Source organism: Parambassis ranga, chromosome 21, assembly GCF_900634625.1.
Source record: "Parambassis ranga chromosome 21, fParRan2.1, whole genome shotgun sequence".
Lineage (NCBI taxonomy): Eukaryota > Metazoa > Chordata > Actinopteri > Ambassidae > Parambassis > Parambassis ranga.
In genome coordinates this window covers 14,770,151-14,788,370 of record NC_041041.1, presented here as the reverse complement: position 1 = coordinate 14,788,370, position 18,220 = coordinate 14,770,151, and the positions used below count along the sequence as shown (strand labels likewise).

The window sequence follows — 18,220 nt, the reverse complement described above, 5'->3', positions numbered from 1 at the left end:
ATACTAAAATAACCAGGAAAGATTTACATGAGAAAAAAACTAAATGAACACAGGATCATCCATCCATTATCTGAACCCGCTTTGTCCTGCAGTGCAGGGTCATGAGAACACAGGATCACGACGTAATAATTCATGTTTTAACGTGAATATGAGTACTTGGATTATTTCAATCATATTTAAAAAATGATTTATTTTAGAATTTAAAAGAGAATTTATTAAATGAATGAAATGGCAATGAACCCTATGCCTTCATAAAAAAGATGCTGAGCTTTTTTTCTTTAATGTCATGTGGTAAAATGTGAGAAACATTTACAGAGCATGTATTCCCTGAATAAAAGAAAGTGGTCCAGCCATAAAATGATCACATGAGATTCCTACTGTGCTTCAAAGTCCAATGCAGTAGTGTGAACAGCACGTTCACATGCACAGACACATATGCAATATATTGTGAGTAGAGAACATGCTCAGCTGTCCTTCACATAACTTTAGAGGATGCTCCTCAGTCTGCTCCACCTTCCATTCAGCACAGCAGTCCCTCCTACTGATGAGCTGCCTTCACTTGCTGTGGGAATTCCGTGTGTCTGGTCAAAACAGAATACAGTCTAACATTTGTAGATTTAACACCTACACCTACTTGTGTTATACAAAAATAAGGTAGGGTAGGAGATTTCATTCTGATGCACTTTTTGAAATTTGTGGGAGGAGATAAACGGCAATCAAACTAATCAGTGATTCTGGACAGTACTAGTTACAGAGTCTATTAATGATTTATATTGAACAAGTATAAGAGGTTATAACATACAGGAATTACTGCATTATGTGCTGCATGTTGATATTTCCTGATATTGCCAGAAATGCAATGCTACTGTTGAAAAGTGAACACATTTGCTCCTCTTATTTATTTGCTTGATTGTTTTATTCACTTTTGTTGTATTTCAGTACTATTTTGAATTTTAGGAAGGAAAGACTTTGACTTAGCACGCGTTACCATTTAATCCCCAGTCGGGAGCATCAGTTTTACGACAGGACCTAAACCCAGCAGAAACCCGGTTACAGAGAGGGTCGACAGGACGTAGAGGCGCGGTGGGTTGCCGTAAGTGATAAACTATACTTTATGTTATTGTTACTTATTTTGTTTTACATGAAATGCGTGTCTTATGGTTTTCAAACTACTTATAAATACGATATGACACACATACGATCATATGACATGATAACGTTAGCATTGAAGCGTCCAAAAAGTTCATCCTCCGTTTTCCTCTTCTTCTCCTGCCTCACCATTCTCACTCTTAGCCTCTTTATTCGTGCTTTTACTTGTCAACAGTAGCTGTATCATATAAGTTATTAATATGGCGTCACTCAAAAAGTCAATATTGTGAAGATAAACTCCGTTTGTTGAAGCTGTTCGGTCACAAACAGGACTCTGAGTTAACGGGTCGCATTCCTGCTGAGTTTGTTGTCACCAGCCTGCAGCTATCACGGACGAACTATCGAGCTAACTACAGGGGCAGATATTAAGATATATGACAAAAAACCCGCGACAACAACTGTAGAACAATGCTGCGAGTCCAACATTCAGCTCATGATAACGAAAGTGACGTTAGATGGGTTAGTAATGGCATGCTATGGTCATGAAATAAGCCTGTAAATATGCTATAGATAGCTATAAAGCTATAGAGGGCTGTGCTGTGTGTGTGAAGTGATGAAAGACGCTGCTGTGTTATTAGTGTAACATTATGACCAACTAACAGTGATCTTACAGTAACAGATCGAATCAGCCCTTATTTATCTGGTGCAACATTTGCCCACACTACAACAGGAAGCCTCAATCAAAGTCTGTTTGCAGCATCATCAGTTTTCTCACAGTGACTCACAGAACAGCCATGGAAACCAATAGCCTTTCTCCTCCATTTAAATAACTCAGTATTATGTCCACATTTTATTATGCGTTATAAACCAGTGCTCAGAAACTGTAGTTTTGAATTGTTGAACAGATCTTCAACTAATGTTAATGTAATGGGTTTTACATTTAAACATGTTCATGAATGAACTTGATGCTACCGCCAGGCAACACATTCTTAATAGTGAGTCGGTAGCTAACATTAATTGCTTAATCATCAGTTTGATTGCTGTTGCTAGGCAATCAAACTATTGTTCTTCACCCTCTTTCTTCTTTTTTATTCTTCAGTAAGTTTTTCAGCGTTATCTTCAGCATACATTGACCGATTTCAGCCATTCAACTATCAAAATGTTCATCTCACAGAGGACACCTTTTCAAATATTAAGCAATTTCGGGATCATTTTTAACATGGGAGTCTATGAGAGACCCCTCTATCGAGGGTCATCTGCCAATCTCCTCCTACAAATTTCAAGCTACAGACTCCATTTTAGTCTTAAAGCGCTCATTAGATGCTGCTCTATCAAACTTGTATTCACGCTGTTACCATGGTGACAGGCTGACACACAGAGGCCTACAAAGCTCTGAATTGCTCTGATTGTCCAGCAATTCAGAGCAATCCTTCACATCAACATTCAAAGCAATGCTTCAGCTGCACCAATCAAACCCTTTTCTAGTTCTAGTTTGGATTATAGATTATAGAAGAAAGTCCTTTTTTAAGTTTGTTGGGAACCAGATGGTTCCAAATGTCTCTTGGAGTCATAACAGCAATATGTTGCCAAAAATGTTCCAGATTGTTCTGATTATCTGTAAAGTGGGAACACAATCATAAATTCTTCCTTTGCTTGCCACATGTTAAGTCGCTGTGCTTTAATTTCCAGAGCAGATCGTCCTTGGGAGGTATTACTGTTAGTATTAGGACATTAGTAAAGCAGCTAGCTGTAACTGCTTTGTTGTGGTTGTGGTTAGTTAAATATTACATTTATTTCTCTAGTAACAAACTGGCCAAAACTGCTTACGATTCAAGAACCAATTTTAGTATAAGGACAAGGCAGCACCAGGTGCTTTACTACATTGACTTGATAGCTCATGTGACAGATACGATGCAGCGATGAGCACACATCAGAGAAAAAAAACTTGTGGCTAGCACCTCTACTGTGTCACAGTCATACATATTGCAGTGTGGAAATTTACTGAGCACATCTACTGATAGCAGAACCTGTTAAACGTCACCTATGTTTGCATAAATATTTTAAAAGGAGGGAGTCATTGTTTATCTCCTTGTATCAGGTTTGAATAGTTAAACCATATAAACCATGTTTTCCTACCAAACAGAACTGATGAAGCTGCTTGGATGAGCAGCGAAACGCCTTCAAGAAAACTCTACGTTTCAATCTTCTCTACGTTTGAATAGTTCTATTTTTCCACCTGCAACAATGTCATTATTTGTTTTAGAAAATCCATAATCAATTGTAAAACTGTTTCCTCAAGTAACTGTGACACAGCAGTTTTCAGCAGTCTACTATATACTGAAGAATTCATAACATTTTAACTGTACGCATCAACCGCAGACCCCTGTCAATACCAAATTCTTGCCATGACAGTATTAACAAATGAACATTTGTGTGAATGATTAAGTGACACCTATCCACTATGCATGCAGATACATAGATCTGTCCCTAAGAACAGCAAATCCATCCATATATCCATGCTAGCCTCTACATCTGTGAGTTTCTGCAACACTGACATTAGACCCATGTTTTAGCTGTGGTGAACACATTTTTGTTCGCTTGCCTTGTACTTCAGTCAGTGTAAGTTTTGTGTTTGTACCTTTAATACAGAATTTCCCCCCTGCACACTGCTACATGAGTAAATCTGTGCACAATTTGCCAGGAAGAATGTCTGTTTGTTTCTCTCTTTGTCTTGTCTCCCACCAGGATAAAAGGCAGACAATGAGGCTTTGTGCTCTTTTGACAGCAACACCAAAGAGAAATCGTGCACATTTTCAACACTATCATGTTGCTTCTTTTAGAAAATGGTCTGGTGATCGAGAGATGAGTCAAAGTAATCCCTGTCTGTGGACCCCGCTCCCCCAGAGCTGTAAATCTCCAAGTGACCGCTACAAGCATGCCTGCTGCAGCTATGGTGGATATGTCTATGTCCTGGGAGGCAGAGAGAACAGCTGTCTGAGAGACTTCTGGAAGTACAGTGTGGGTAAGGGAGCCCCATGTGATTATTTAACTTCAATCTATATATAACAATGGACAGCACAAGTCACAGAAAGAGAAGGAAGAATATTTCAACAATATTTCATTCCCCTGGTGACAGGAGCGATACCTGGAAATATTTGGAAACTGTTGAACTGTTATGTTCCTAAATGGTGTGATTGGTTGCTGCTTTCAATTATTTCTGTAAATGTGTATTAAAGGCTACTAATGTAGCACTTGCAATGCCTAAGTAGAACATTTACAACCACATGAAAAAATTTAAGGACTTTAAAATTGCATATTTACTACATAGACTGTATGTTTTCTAAAAAACAGAGAACAGAAAGGTAAGCTGTGTCACACACAGCTGTGTGACACTATGTGATCATCAGATAACCAAACAATTGTATTCTTTGTTTCAGTGTGCAACGAATGGACACAGTTGAACTGCACCAGCGAAGCTGCACCAGAAGAGTTAGAGGAACATTCGATGGTGGCTCATGAGGTAAAATTGAATTTAAGTTATGCACTTTTTTCATGTGTCGGTCTCTGGAATGATGCTGCAAGTATGTAGCTTTGATCTTTTCAGGGTTTTATATACGTTTTTGGAGGCATGTTGGATTCCGCCTACACAAAGTGCGCCTGTGCTCTCTGGGTATTTGACATTGGTGAGTTGCTGTTGTTGGCATATTCTCAGACCCGTTAGAGAAAACGTGTTGATGCATGTTGATTCCTGTCTCAATCATCCAAGTTATTCACCACCATAGCGTGAAAGGTCTCACACAAGTTTGAATATTAGTTACATGACAGAACTGTGTCACTGTAATTGTTTTCTGGATCTGTGACATAATGATGGGATACAGTGTGCTTCCTGCTTTAAAAATTCCACAACATGTTGGTTCTTGTTTCTTTGTTTGGCTGGCCAGTGTCTGTGCTTCTCACCTTGCTTTAACATGCTCTGTTTTTATTGCTCTTTGGAAATTATTTATTTTTAAAATATTTTAGCTGATCCAATCTGTTTATAACCAACATTGGCATCCCCTCTACTTCTACTGCTGTTATAAAAAAAATGTCAATTCTGGCTAATTGAATTCAACACAAACATAAAACAAAATGTAATTTCAGTTCTGTTTCACTTTCGTCTTTTGTTGTTTGCATCTCAGCAAAGCAGAAGTGGGTGCACTCCCAGGGAAAGACTCAGGTACAGCTTTTCATTTTACAATGATACAATTATGCAGTATGATATTATGAAAACAATTTTCTCTTCACATTCTTTTGTCTGAAGAATGGCATTCCCAAAAAATACTAATCTTAGTAATTTTAAGATCTTTTTTGTAATTGATTGAAAGGCACATACACTGGTTAAAAACATGTTAATCTAAAGGCTATAACCAGCGAATCCTAGTTTTCTAGCTCTTATTCTGTTTTTGAGAAAGCTGGATATGCAGCCTGGAGTATTCTAATAGGAAACAGACCCTTACCAGGTTTCAGAACATTATGGTGATATGAATACTGTCTTTTTATGTTCCATGTAAATATATTCATGGATACTGATTTGCATGTACACAGCAGGGCAGAATCTTGTCTGTTCCCAGTTGTTTCAAATACAGCTAAGCCTAATCTTTTGATAGCTCAGTTGGCTCTTGTCTTAGGCTTCAGAATGTTCATGACTCAAACAATTTCATCAGTCTTATTCATGCTACTGACATCACACACTTATAAGCTGTTCCTGCTCCTCGTCTGTACTCTCAAGTCATAAACACAATGCATATTTTCATCATCCAGCCGCTTATGAAAACATAGAGCAAAAAAAAAAGCTCGATGAATTGCTAGGGATTCTTTCTTGACTGATAATTTATGTTAAATTGACAAACATCTTTGTAATCCGTGGCACAATTTAAACAGGATCACTTATTGACCTCTCTGAAGATATTGCTGAATGGTGGTGCATGTGGTTTTATGTGTCTGTGCAGGATAAAATGCCGACCAACAGAAAAGGACACAGTGCTGTGGTGATTGGCTCTGCCATGCTGATGTACGGAGGATTCATAGACATCAAAGGGTCCTCACAAGACTTTTGGCGTTTGGATTTTGGTAAGTTTAAAATGGCTTCTATTTCAAACTGTAAGCACAGGGCAAGCCCCAGTGTGTGCATTAATTGTTGACAATTGTGTGTCTATCCTCTAAGATACCATGTCTTGGTGCCTGTTGGGTAGTTCTCAGCAAGGTCCAGGCCCTAGACACAGTCACTCATCTGTGGCCTACCAAGGTTGCATGTACCTGTTTGGGGGACTGAAAGGCTTGCGGGAGCAGAGAGACTTCTGGATGTGGAATTCCACTTCGCACATGTGGAGTTCACTTAAAAATATGTGAGTAATGAATAACTGGACAATGAGAATAGAATCATAGTAGAGAACTCTACAAAAAGCGCTTGGTCAGAATATGCCCACACCAATCTGACGTCAAAAGAACTCGATCCACTCAAAATACAAAGGATGTTCCAATGCCTGCTGAAAGGCAGGGATCACTTTTCAGCTGGCACTGCACCATGCTGACATGAAGGCTCCATACAAAGCACAATAAATAATGTAATAATGATTAATCATGATTATAGGCTCCATATTGTAAAGGGACACACTTTTTCAAAGAACAAATTATTCTGCCCCATTCATAAAAGTTCATATATATATATTTTCTTATATTTTCTCAGGTCCGCCCCTCCCAGACTGATGGGACACTCAGCTCTGCTCTATAAGGACTGTATGCTTCTGTTTGGGGGAGGTGAGAGTCAAGATTCTCCAAAGAACTGCCTATGGAAGTACAGCTTCTTCGATCAGACCTGGACACAGGTCGCTACGCTCCCAAACTCCAATCCTCCACACAAGATTCACCACTGCTGTGCTGGGCTGGGTCCCAGCTACAAGTCCAGCACCAGCAGTCCCTGTTCCAGTTTCGAATCCAAACGGACACTGCTGGAAGGGAAACTCAGGCCTTTTAAGAACAAGTGCTTTCCTGCCCCCCTCACTTTCCTGGGGTCAGAGGGTGCTATAGAGCTGGAAACTTTCAGTCCAGATAAGTGCTATGAAAACACAGCACAGAGACACTCTCTAGAACTGAGCAAAGAGATGGGGAAAGATGCACAGTGGATCGGAAGTTGTTTAACCTTTGAGAACAGAGCCGTCAGGACACAATGGAGCTACACAGAGGAGGACCTGCTAAATGAGGAGGATGAAGACATTATGCAGCATCTGCCTGACCAGCTGCTAGTGCTGGGAGGAAGACCCTGCAGCCAACACGGCACCATTTCCATGTGGCAGATGACATTCTAAGACATTTATGAATATTCTCTGTGTTAGAATCATCCAAACAGTGTTATCACCTAATCCTTATGTTAAAGAGTTTACTGACATTCTGTACATAAAAGTTTTACATGAAATATTGGTATATTTTTTTGATTATTTTTTTGATTTTTTTGTTCTTGCATCTATCAAACTTTGGTCAGTAAATGGCATTTAATAAAGCAATACCAGTTGTTTTACACAGCAAGACGAAGACACTGTTCCTACTGAATAAACAACTTATTTTTTTACTCTCTCTAATTCTCTGACTCTAATTTTTCTCTGAATAACTTTTTTTGTATAAACTAATCAGCTCCTATGCAGCAGGTCGATATGCTGTATTCCACTTCTTTTTGTTTGACCTAATGACCTACATACTTGCTTACTGCAGCTACACATCAATTAATGCTGGTATAAAAATCTGTAGTAGGCTGGCCTCCATGGACACCAACCTAGAAGGACCCAACTTCTTCGGCCTAGCAAAAGCTCATCTGGACAAAGAAGAAAGCTTCAGGTCATGGATTCTGTGGCCTGATGAAACAAAACTCGAGTTGTTTGGACACAGGGATGTTGTTTTTGTGTGGATGAAAAGGTATGAAGCATTCACATCAAACTTCTGAAGCTAAACATGAAGACCAGAGCAATGGCGAGGAAGCCTTCTAGCATCAAGAACAAAAGAAGAGAAGTCCACAATCCAGTGGAAATGTGCAAAAAATGTTTATACATTTATAAAAAGCATTTGCCAGCTGTGATAGACAGGTTTGCCACTGATTATTAAACAAGGGTATGAATAATTTTGGACACGGTTCTTTTTGTCAAATGTTGTTGTGACATTTTCTCCCAGAACAGATCCATTAACTGAGTAAAAATTCACTTTTTTATGAATAATATGGATATGAATAATTTTGGGCTTAATGTATCTATGTGCCGTGTGTAATGTGATGCTTATGTCAGTAGATGGCGCCGTTTGTTTGATAATCTGCTCTATTACCAGCCAACAACTCATTTGATTGTGAGTTCTAACTTATGTTAAACCTTCAACACCTTCAACATTTTGTTTTTAAAACGTATTTGTAGTGCTCGTGTGACTGTGTGTTATGAAGCTGAATGTGCTGTGCTTTGGATTTAGATTTTTTAGTTAAATCATCAACTTGTGACTTCACATCCAGTGACACAGCCTCCTTTTTACACGTAAGTTGGGTTGATGTGTCAGGCACAGACTCTACGTCAACTAAGACGTTTAAGTGGAAAAAGAGAATTATGCAACCTCTGCGGGGCAGACGTGTTACCATAATAAAACCTTCCATCAGTCAGGTTGTGGCTGCACAAGACGTAGGCCTAGTAGTTTAATAATCCCTCGCGTCCAGTTGGTGGAAATCCCCACGTGGTTTCGACTCCTGTATAAAAACTTTGGGTGTGCGGAGCCCCTGTTGTCGTGATTGCAAAGAGAGGAAAGGGTCTCAGTGAGCAGCATCTCGCAGGGACGCACGAGAGCCGCGCGCACCGGACACGGTTACCCAGGCGCATATATATATATATATATATATATACACACACAAAAGACACGGGACTTACCGAGCAGCGTTATTCTCCGTGGGACTGCAGCTGTGGACGTGGAGTTTTCTATGTGCTGTTTGAATGGGAGAAAGCGGACTTTGGGGTTTTATTTAGGCTCAGCGGAGAGGCAGCGTCCTCTTTTGTTTTGGCAGGTCTGCTCTGAACGTGGTATGACAGACGCGCGTCAACATTCAAAAGTGCGGCTTACAAATAAAGAGAACTTTTATCTTGTGCAGAGGAGACGCTTTGCTGGATAACAACCTGAATGCACAAAGACTGAAGTATTATCGCTCCAGCTGTTCTCCAGTCCTCTGAGAGAATACAAAGAATTCAGAGGACTTGTTGAGTTGTTTGGATGTTCTACCGGAACTTCCAAATTTGTAAAATAATAGTAGCTTTAAAATCATTTTATTTAATATATCCTCTCCTTTTTTCATTACGTTTGGACTGTAGCTGAAAGTTTACAAAAATGAACTTATACAGCCTGGCTCTGTGCTGTTTAGCTGCGTGCGTTCTGTCCGTGCGCTGCACCTCGGTGACCGGGACGGAGACCCAGAGCTCGCCGCAAGAATCGTGTGCGTCCTGCGGCCTCAGGGCGCCGGATCAGTCGGAGCGGGTGAACATAGACTTTTTGGAGGCGGTGAAGAGGCACATACTGAACAGGCTGCAGATGAGAGACAGACCTAACATCACTCATCCCATCCCGAAGGCTGCGATGGTGACCGCGCTGAGGAGGCTGCACGCCGGCAAAGTGCGAGAGGACGGCCGGGTGGAGATCCCAAGCTTTGATGGACAGGCTGCCTACAACAACGAAGTTCAGGCGGAGACCTCTGAAATTATCAGCTTCGCCGAATCAGGTAATAATCAATAATTCATTGCGCATGTCTAAATCGACCCCTGAGTGAACTCGTGCATCTTTTGACACAGGAGGGCAGGAAGCCCAGTGAGTTATTCATATGAAATCAATCTCTCTGCATTTTATATTGAAGGTTGATGTGTTATCGTCTTATTACATCACATCTCACTCCTGCCTGAAGCCAGTGGCTAGCTGTTCTCCAAATAAAAAAAGAAATGAAACCAAAGAGTCCTTAAATTACCCCTATGTGTTAGGGGATAAAAAGAACCTCTGAATCCAATTTCATCACTAAAGCTGTGCTCACACTCAATACTCCAATGTATAAAGCCCTCTTTTAAATACGGACAAAGTCCCTCAATTGGCCATTTATCCCCTCCTCTAAGAATGTGTATCTAACTAATTCTCAGAAGTCCAAAGAGAACACCCTTTCCTCTCCCTTTCCCTGTCATACACTCCCCTTCCTACACACATACACACACAAACACCTAAAATCAACTGCGCTTGACAGAATCCAATAATTGTTAGTTAGCACTGTGAGAACCACGTCTTTGACACAAACTGTTAGTTTAACAAAAAGAAAACATACAATTAAAGACACTAAAATAGCATGTCTTAAATACACACCATCATGTCTTTTCCCATTGGCCCTACTGCTACAATTAGCCTGAATGGACAGCTAGGTCCTGCCTTCCAATGGGAATGATCTGAGCAGCCTCATGACAAGGGAACAAAAGCCAGGCAATTATTATAAGAGCACTACGTGTTCCTGCTGAACACGACATGTCAACGTTAGGAAGGAGAAAAAAAAAGCAGGGAAAACAAAAGAAATTGCTCAGAATAATGCATGAGACATTTGAGTCCGTGCAGGGTTGGACTAGGGGGGAGTGTGGGTGGAGGGGTATGGTGGTGGGGGGTAATATTGTGTGTATGTGTGCCCATATTGCAGTGTTTTAAAGAATGCTTTTGTAGTTCTAAAGGCTCGCTGGGCTCCTTTGCTTCTTCTTCTTCTTCTACTTCTGTTTTTTTCCCTCCAGCTCTATTCTTTCTCACACCTTTGAGCCTTTGTGTAGCATTGTACCATGGAGCTGGCTTGGGTCCCTGCTCCCTAGACCCCGTCTGCCTCCTGGCCAGCTGGCTCACGCCCCCCTCCCCCTCCCTCCTCCCTCCCCAGATCGGATGCTGCCAGCCGGGGCACGGCTCAGAAGCATGGTCTCCAGAAAGCTCTGAAGCCAGGGGAGCTTGTACCCCAAGCATGAGGGAGCCTGAATTGTTGTTTTAGGACAAGGCGGGTGGGGGGTGGGGGGGTTAGGTTGGCATATGTTTAGCCAACACTGAGCCAGCGAATGGATAGATGTTTTTGTGTATGTGTGAAGCAGGGAGGTCAGCTTGTGTCCCCTGCTTCCCCTCAGCGCAGGGTTAACCGCTGCTCCTTATCTCCGGTTGCGGTAGAGCAGAGGTGAGAGGTCTGCCAAGCAGCCCTGGGCAGGTGAGGGAAATGATGCCAATCTCCCTTCTCCCCTGACATGCTCCCATGGGTCCTTGCTGAGGGATTCGGTGTCCCGTATCCACGGGAGCGAAGCAGGGAACATAGGCAGGGAAGAAGGGAGGGCGAAAGAGAGAGGGGTCGATGGAGAAGTTTAGATCGGCGCTTCTCGATTGCTCACTATAGCGATTTGGACCCGCTGAACTTGTGGCAAGTGGTCCAAGACTCGAGTTAGGACTTCATTATGGGAGGTCATTAACTCCAGCTTGGTTCCTCCAGAGGATCGGGTTGGCAGGTTTACTCCAGGACACAACTCTTTCATGAGGAGCTGTCACTCATGGCAGTCTTGGATATGCTCCAGACATTTTCCACATTCACTCACAAGGGTGTGTTTCAGTCGGTGGGCCTGGCTGCTACTGTATAGCCTGTGATCCTATAAATGATTTATGCAACGTTATTAAACATTCCTCCTTAGCAAAGCTTTAAGTGTCTTTGACCTCTGCTCAAAACCCTAAACCATCATCCTGTCCATCTCCCTCCCACATCTCCTCACCCTCTGTGGAATTCCTTGAGAGCTGAGACCCGGCCTTGCTTGTGTCAAAGCTGTGAACACTCTGTGCCAGGCCCTTGTGCTTCCATGCCGTGTGGTCTTGTTGACAGCAGCTTTGAGTAATGGGCTCTGGAGCTAGCTGTCTGTCTGCCTGCCTGCCTTCCTTGCTTGCTTCCATGGCCTCTTCCCTGACTTGGTGGCGCAGGTGGAGACACGCTGAAGCAGCTCTTTATCCACCCAAGCCCACCCAGGTGTCCTGCCTGCTGATAATCGCTAGTGCAGGGTCAGGTGAGGCGTGTCCAGGCCAGCTCCAAATTGTTTGTAACACTGGATGGAAAGAACAATTCATTCCTTAAAAGGATCTCAGCCTAAATAAATCATGCAACATGGTGACATATGCTCTCAAATGCTCAGAAGTTGTATGATCTGAGTAGTATGCACAGAAGACGATAAATAGGTGAGCAATGCTGACTCTGCCAGTCAATCAATCAATCATATTCACTTGTTTTGGACTTTCAAAGAGGCAGATGATGACACAGTTTCACCTATGGATCCCTGTTCAGGAGCTGTTCATGCAGCAATCTTTATCAGCAGGTTTGTGATTTGATGAAATTGCACACGTTTATAATTATATATTCCAAAGCAGTAGCTCAGAAAACAGAGAAAGGCCATGAGACATGCACAGTTATTTTTGTACAGCAGCTGCAGTGGTTTTATGCATTTGCTACATGACTGTCTTGAACACTCTGTGCTGATCATTTTTTCTATTTTTTTAGGTAGAACAGACCATTGCCATGTATGGCAGTCTGTTGTTATGTGTTGGCCTCTGCTCACTGTGAAGGATAACACCCAATCCACTAAACAAAGTCAAGAACATGTTGTTTTAAATGAATATTCTTTGCTATATTATTGACTTCAAGTAGGATATGGATGTGCAGAAATCCAGTATTTACAGTGAATAATGCTGCAATTATCGAACCTATAACATGACAGTAAACTAAAGAAATCAATACCCTTACACACATTTTGATTTAAAACAATTTATTTCATCCTCTCCAGTGTTCAGAACTGCCTCCATGGTTAGTTCTTCAGAAACAACAGACTGCAGAAGTTTACATAAAAAAATGGTGTGCTGTGAGCTAGTTAATTTGATTTTGAACAGGTTTGTGTAAAAATCTTTTTTGAGTGAGTGGCTGTGTAACAATTTGGACATTTTGCAGTGATCAGGTCATAGTAAATTCAAGCCCTTAGGATGATGAAGAAAATTTGTCACAATATTGCAATTTATGACTTAAATTTTACAATTTACTCTTCTCTCTGAGAACAATCTGTTAGTATGTATAACAAACCTTTGCAATAGTCAGGGTTCTAAACACAATTTTTTATTGTAACCATACATTATCCCGTATTTCTGCTGCTGTCCCTGTATTAGCAGAGGTAGTCAATTAATCAAACAGCTGATTTTTCCCCAGACATTTCTGACTTATAACTTCTCAATTAGAAGGGCCTTTGTCCTTAAAGTCACATGATCTGCCAATTCTATAGATGTGCTACTATTTGTTCTTGTGATACAGTTGTGTGCACATGATTTGGGTATCCTGAGGGAAGCAGTTAGCCAAAAGTCATAAGTAGGGTGTCTGACCAGTTTTATTTTCTGACTCCACTCCCTGCTTGTTTATCACACTGTCACCACTGCTGTTAGGTGGCCCCTTTTTTCTATGCTCAGAGCTGTTGAGGCTTGTAAGACCAAACAGCGCTGAATGAGGCGAGGTTAGTTACTTGTAGCCTTGAGGGGCCTTTACAGCAATCGCAGGCAGGAGCTGCTGTTCAGCTGATTCCTTTCTCTTGTTAGCTTCAGATACATTTCAGCATGTACTCACTTTGCTCACTGTGATACTTCACCCACAGCCCTCTGGTGTGAGAAGGCTGATATTTGATGTATTGCTTACCGTGGGGATGGGTGTGTGCCTGTGCATGGATGGATGCAAATGTGTGTGTGTGTGTGTGTGAAGTGCTTGAGCTCCCAGCTGACATGCTGCAGAGCAGGGAGCTGGTCTGAACAGGTCCCCGCTGTAAAGCTGTGGTTTACAGGAGGAAGAGGCGTGAGGCTCCTTAAAGAGGGGGCCCCGTCTTTGGTGGCCACCTGTTGACACTGACACACACTAATCAGTCGGCAAACAAAGTAATTTAGCCACTTTCAAAGGCGCTGCTCTGCTTGAGCACATTGTACCAAATCTCCTGAAATAGAAACCTTTCAAGTTTCCTCAGGGTAATTTGGAAGACATCATTAGGCTTTGGAAAAAAAGAGAGAAAGGAAAAAAAAATACTGCCAGGGAGAGCCCAGCACCACCTTTAGACACTCGGGATCTCTTCATTGTGCGGCTATAGAAAGTGGCCAGTGTCATGTAAATGGCTTTTATTTTTGCCTCATCATGCTTTTTGCTGGAAAGCCACACGTTTCAATGCCGAGCGGCAGCACGGCTGTCTCCCACTGCCTTACAGGGGGCTTTGTGCTGTCACTCTCAGGGTGCTCCCGCTGGAAGGAGCTAGAGAGGGGTGGGGTCGGGCTGGGCACTAAATGTGAACTCAATGAACCCCCCGCGGGCCTTGGCCATGTCCACCGCCCTCCCACCTTTTCCCCTTGCATCCTTCCTCCTTTCTCCTCTCTCTCTCTCTCTCTTTTTGGGCCTGTCACTTACAAAGCTGGACCCAGTGCCAACTGGGCCTGATCCCAGAACTTGCCTGTCACAGCTGGCCTATCGAGAGCTGCCACTGAGGTCACCTGACACAGTGATTGAGGGTGAACAGAGAAAACAAGAGGGAAACAGATCTTTAAAGACAAAGCTGTGCCCTTCTCAGGGGCTTTCTGCATGACCAAATGTGTGTGAGTGAAGAAGGCAGTTTGGTGAAATCTCAGGTATACATTCAATGTGACAAAAATTTCAGTAGTCAGTGCTGTTTGCTCAGTTGTCATGGAGATGGTCACATGACATGTAAGAACTGGTGGTACTGTCTAAGTGGTATAGGGTTAAGACAAAATTTAACTGAGAATCTGTCAATGTAAACAATAAGCTATAAGTTCCAGAAAATCCTCAGGCTAACCATTTTAAAGGCCAATCCTGACTATATGTGTAGTGTAAATGATGGATTGATCATCTCTGTGTTTTTTTGTCTTCAACAGATGAGCACACATCCTCCAAGTCCAGTCTGTACTTCCTCATCTCCAACGAGGGCAACCAGAACCTGTTCGTGTCCCAGGCCAACCTTTGGCTGTACTTCCGTGTGCTGCCAGCCGGCCCAGAGAAGGGCCTCCGGAGGAAGGTGACAATCAAGATCCACTACCAGGAGGCTGGGGCTCTAAGTGGTGCAGAGGGAAGCCCAGGAGGCGGCGGGGGTGGAGGAACAGGCCGCTGGGCCCTTGTGGAAAAGCGTGTGGATTTGAAGCGCAGCGGCTGGCATACGTTCCCGCTCTCTGAGGCAGTGCGGGCTGTGTTTGGGAAGGGCAGCCGGAGGCAGGACCTGGAGGTCCACTGTGAAGGCTGTGACACAGGCGGTGTGGCTCCGGTGCTGGTGGATCCAGGTGACCCGTCACATCGGCCCTTTCTGGTGGTGCGTGCACGGCAAGTGGACGGAAAGCACCGCATTCGCAAGCGGGGTCTGGAGTGTGACGGCACCAGCGGGGGCTTATGCTGCCGGCAGCAGTTTTACATAGACTTCCGCCTTATTGGCTGGAACGACTGGATCATTGCGCCAGCTGGTTACTATGGTAACTACTGTGAGGGCAGCTGCCCAGCATACATGGCTGGAGTGCCAGGCTCAGCTTCATCATTTCACACCGCAGTAGTTAACCAGTACCGCATGAGAGGGATGAGCCCTGGCTCGGTCAACTCCTGCTGCATCCCCACCAAGCTTAGTACTATGTCCATGCTCTACTTTGACGACGAGTACAACATTGTTAAGAGGGACGTGCCCAACATGATCGTGGAGGAGTGTGGCTGTGCCTGAGCGCGCGGTGACCTTTCACTATCTGAACTTGGAACAGTCAGAAAGGCCTTCTGTACAAAACATTATTGTACGGTACAACATATACAATATATCTAAACCTACTGTATGTGCAAACAGCACACACCGATGTGGTCGCATATAGGTGCTGTGTCCATGTGTGCATGTTGGCGCGAGTGTGTGTATTTAACAGACTGAGTGACATGCTCGCTGTCCGACAGCTGGTCACCGAAGGGATGAGAAGGGAATGATCATCACCAAATGATACTTATCTCTAGTTTGCCATTTCTAGTCAAAAAATAATGGCCCATCATCTCCTCTTGAATGAAGATAAAAAGCGCTTAAGGAAAGTGACAGGATCAGCCAGTGACAAGATTGGCCGCCCACACTCCCAACAACCCTGCTCCTCCAACCCTCTTAAATACTTTAAGCACATGACAGACTTTTGTTTTTACAAAGCACTGACAATTCATCAGCTTATACAATTCAGAACACCAGCACTTCCCTACTATGCAGACAGACACAGTCTGACTGTCCTCTCTGGTGGAATTAGACTGACAGCGCTTAATGCCTTGCAGGATTACAGCCTCCGCGGCAGTGCAGCGGCTAAAGAACGTCCTCCACAGAGCTGCCGCCGTCGCTGCAGCTGTTATAGTCACAGGCCCTGCTAACCATGACAACCAGGTGATAAGTGCACTTCACCTGTGCACTGGGAGTGACAGAAAAAGAGAACTGCTTCCTCCTTCCCCCTGAGGCCTTGCAGATGCAGGGCCTGTGGATGCGGAGACTCTAGTTTCGGCCCAGTGGGTCGCCACAGTGCAGTGCAGCACTTGCAGAAACTGAAATGCACACCATGAATAGCACTTGTATAAATAAATGCCTTCTAAGGGGTACTGAGTGTCCTGTCCCATTGCTAAATAAGTGCCACATGAGCTATGCAATGTATAGTAAACTATACCCATACTCAACACACTCTATTAGACTGAACTCTCTTCCTCTCTCCTTTCTTTAGTCCTCAACTCTTTATCAATACTTGAAATGTAATCTTTCGCTTCCTTTCCAAAGCGAATGATTGTTGTGATGTTTGCACTGAAAAGTTGCGGGATTAGCGAAACAAAAAACTGCCATTGAAAAGTTATTTTTATAGAAGAAAATTGAATTTTGTTTCAGATGTATTTTACCTAATTAATGGAACCAAAGAGGCCAAGATTTGAGATATTGTACTGAGATGGCAAGGCCATTGAGTTACTGTGTACAATACCGTTTTTGATCATTTGCAAAAAAAAAGAAAAAAAAGGCCTACCACTGTATCAGGGTACAATATTATGATTTTCATTTCTTAGCTCTATTTTCATTCTCTGTTTTGTACAATAAGCAACATTTCATTTTTCATCTTTAATTCTATTTTTGTTTCAGTTTTCTATTTAATAAAGTTATTTTTTAGTTCATGTCTAAGAATCATTTAGTCAAATACATGTATGTAATATCTGTACAGTTTATGTAAAATAAAACGTTTTCTTAAATATTTTGTAACTTTAAAAGTCTTTTTTTGTGTGTTTTTCTTCTGGTAAAAATTGGGTGGGGCCACCTAAACAAAAGGGTAGGGCAAAAATACCTAGAAAAATACAGTGCGGTCTTCGTCTACACTGGTTGAAACATAAAACATCTCTCCTGTCGCCTGTCAGGACTGAGTGTCTCCCATAAGCTGGAGCTGCAGAGCAGTAATTACAACTATGATTAACAGCTGCAGTGGCATTCACAGTCAGTGCCAGCTGAACAGGCCTTCGCATACCTGCTGGATTGTCTCTCGGCTGTAGGTGATGTATGTTTGCATGTGCATGCAGATAGTGATATTTGCATCTGTGCACATGCATTAGGACACACACAAGTCTATTACATCAGAGCTCCTGCAACCCAATGTTTTTGTTTCCCAAGCCAGGTTTACAGTTGCCATAATTTTAGGAACGGTGTGTCAACACTTTATGCAACAGTGCAAGGCTTGCCCCGCCGAATGTCTGTCTATCTCTGTCTGCCAACACCTACCAACGGCTGGATTTCACACAGTGTTTCTGCAAGGCTCCATCAAAACACACCACATTTTCCCTGTAAAATATCTTCCAGATAATTGCTCCAAATGCGTCTATTAGGATCTGCCAAGCAGTGCACAGAGATTTGTTCGCCCAGGGCAAATAGCATGTTAGGGAGGGATCAGTGTAAATAACTCTTTACCTGTAGGAGGACGGATGAGTCAGCAGGAGCAAGCAGAATGTGTCTCTGTGAAGAAAAACGGGAGAAAACAAATCAATATTATGGTGTGTTTCAGTGGCAGG

The 18,220-nt window shown here is 42.8% G+C and overlaps 2 protein-coding genes across 2 annotated transcripts; both read left to right on the top strand.

Moving 5' to 3' along the window:
* The first annotated feature begins 1,033 nt into the window (after window positions 1–1,033).
* klhdc3l (kelch domain containing 3-like) lies at window positions 1,034–7,698 on the top strand. Its single transcript, XM_028393865.1, has 8 exons — window positions 1,034–1,093; window positions 3,930–4,111; window positions 4,527–4,609; window positions 4,694–4,772; window positions 5,268–5,305; window positions 6,078–6,198; window positions 6,293–6,473; window positions 6,815–7,698. Exons 2-8 carry the CDS (start codon window positions 3,952–3,954, stop codon window positions 7,431–7,433), a joined length of 1,281 nt encoding a protein of 426 aa, XP_028249666.1. The 5' UTR covers window positions 1,034–1,093; window positions 3,930–3,951; the 3' UTR covers window positions 7,434–7,698.
* A 1,192-nt stretch (window positions 7,699–8,890) lies between these two features.
* LOC114426740 (inhibin beta B chain-like) lies at window positions 8,891–17,180 on the top strand. Its single transcript, XM_028394327.1, has 2 exons — window positions 8,891–9,856; window positions 15,070–17,180. Exons 1-2 carry the CDS (start codon window positions 9,469–9,471, stop codon window positions 15,891–15,893), a joined length of 1,212 nt encoding a protein of 403 aa, XP_028250128.1. The 5' UTR covers window positions 8,891–9,468; the 3' UTR covers window positions 15,894–17,180.
* Window positions 17,181–18,220: the final 1,040 nt, after the last annotated feature.

Coding starts and splice junctions, on each gene's coding strand:
- klhdc3l (XM_028393865.1), top strand. CDS start 3,952: ATGAGTCAAAGTAATCCCTGTCTGTGGACCCCGCTCCCCCAGAGCTGT. Junction 4,112..4,526: donor CTTCTGGAAGTACAGTGTGG/GTAAGGGAGCCC, acceptor TCTTTGTTTCAG/TGTGCAACGAATGGACACAG. Junction 4,773..5,267: donor TCTCTGGGTATTTGACATTG/GTGAGTTGCTGT, acceptor TTTGCATCTCAG/CAAAGCAGAAGTGGGTGCAC.
- LOC114426740 (XM_028394327.1), top strand. CDS start 9,469: ATGAACTTATACAGCCTGGCTCTGTGCTGTTTAGCTGCGTGCGTTCTG. Junction 9,857..15,069: donor TATCAGCTTCGCCGAATCAG/GTAATAATCAAT, acceptor TGTCTTCAACAG/ATGAGCACACATCCTCCAAG.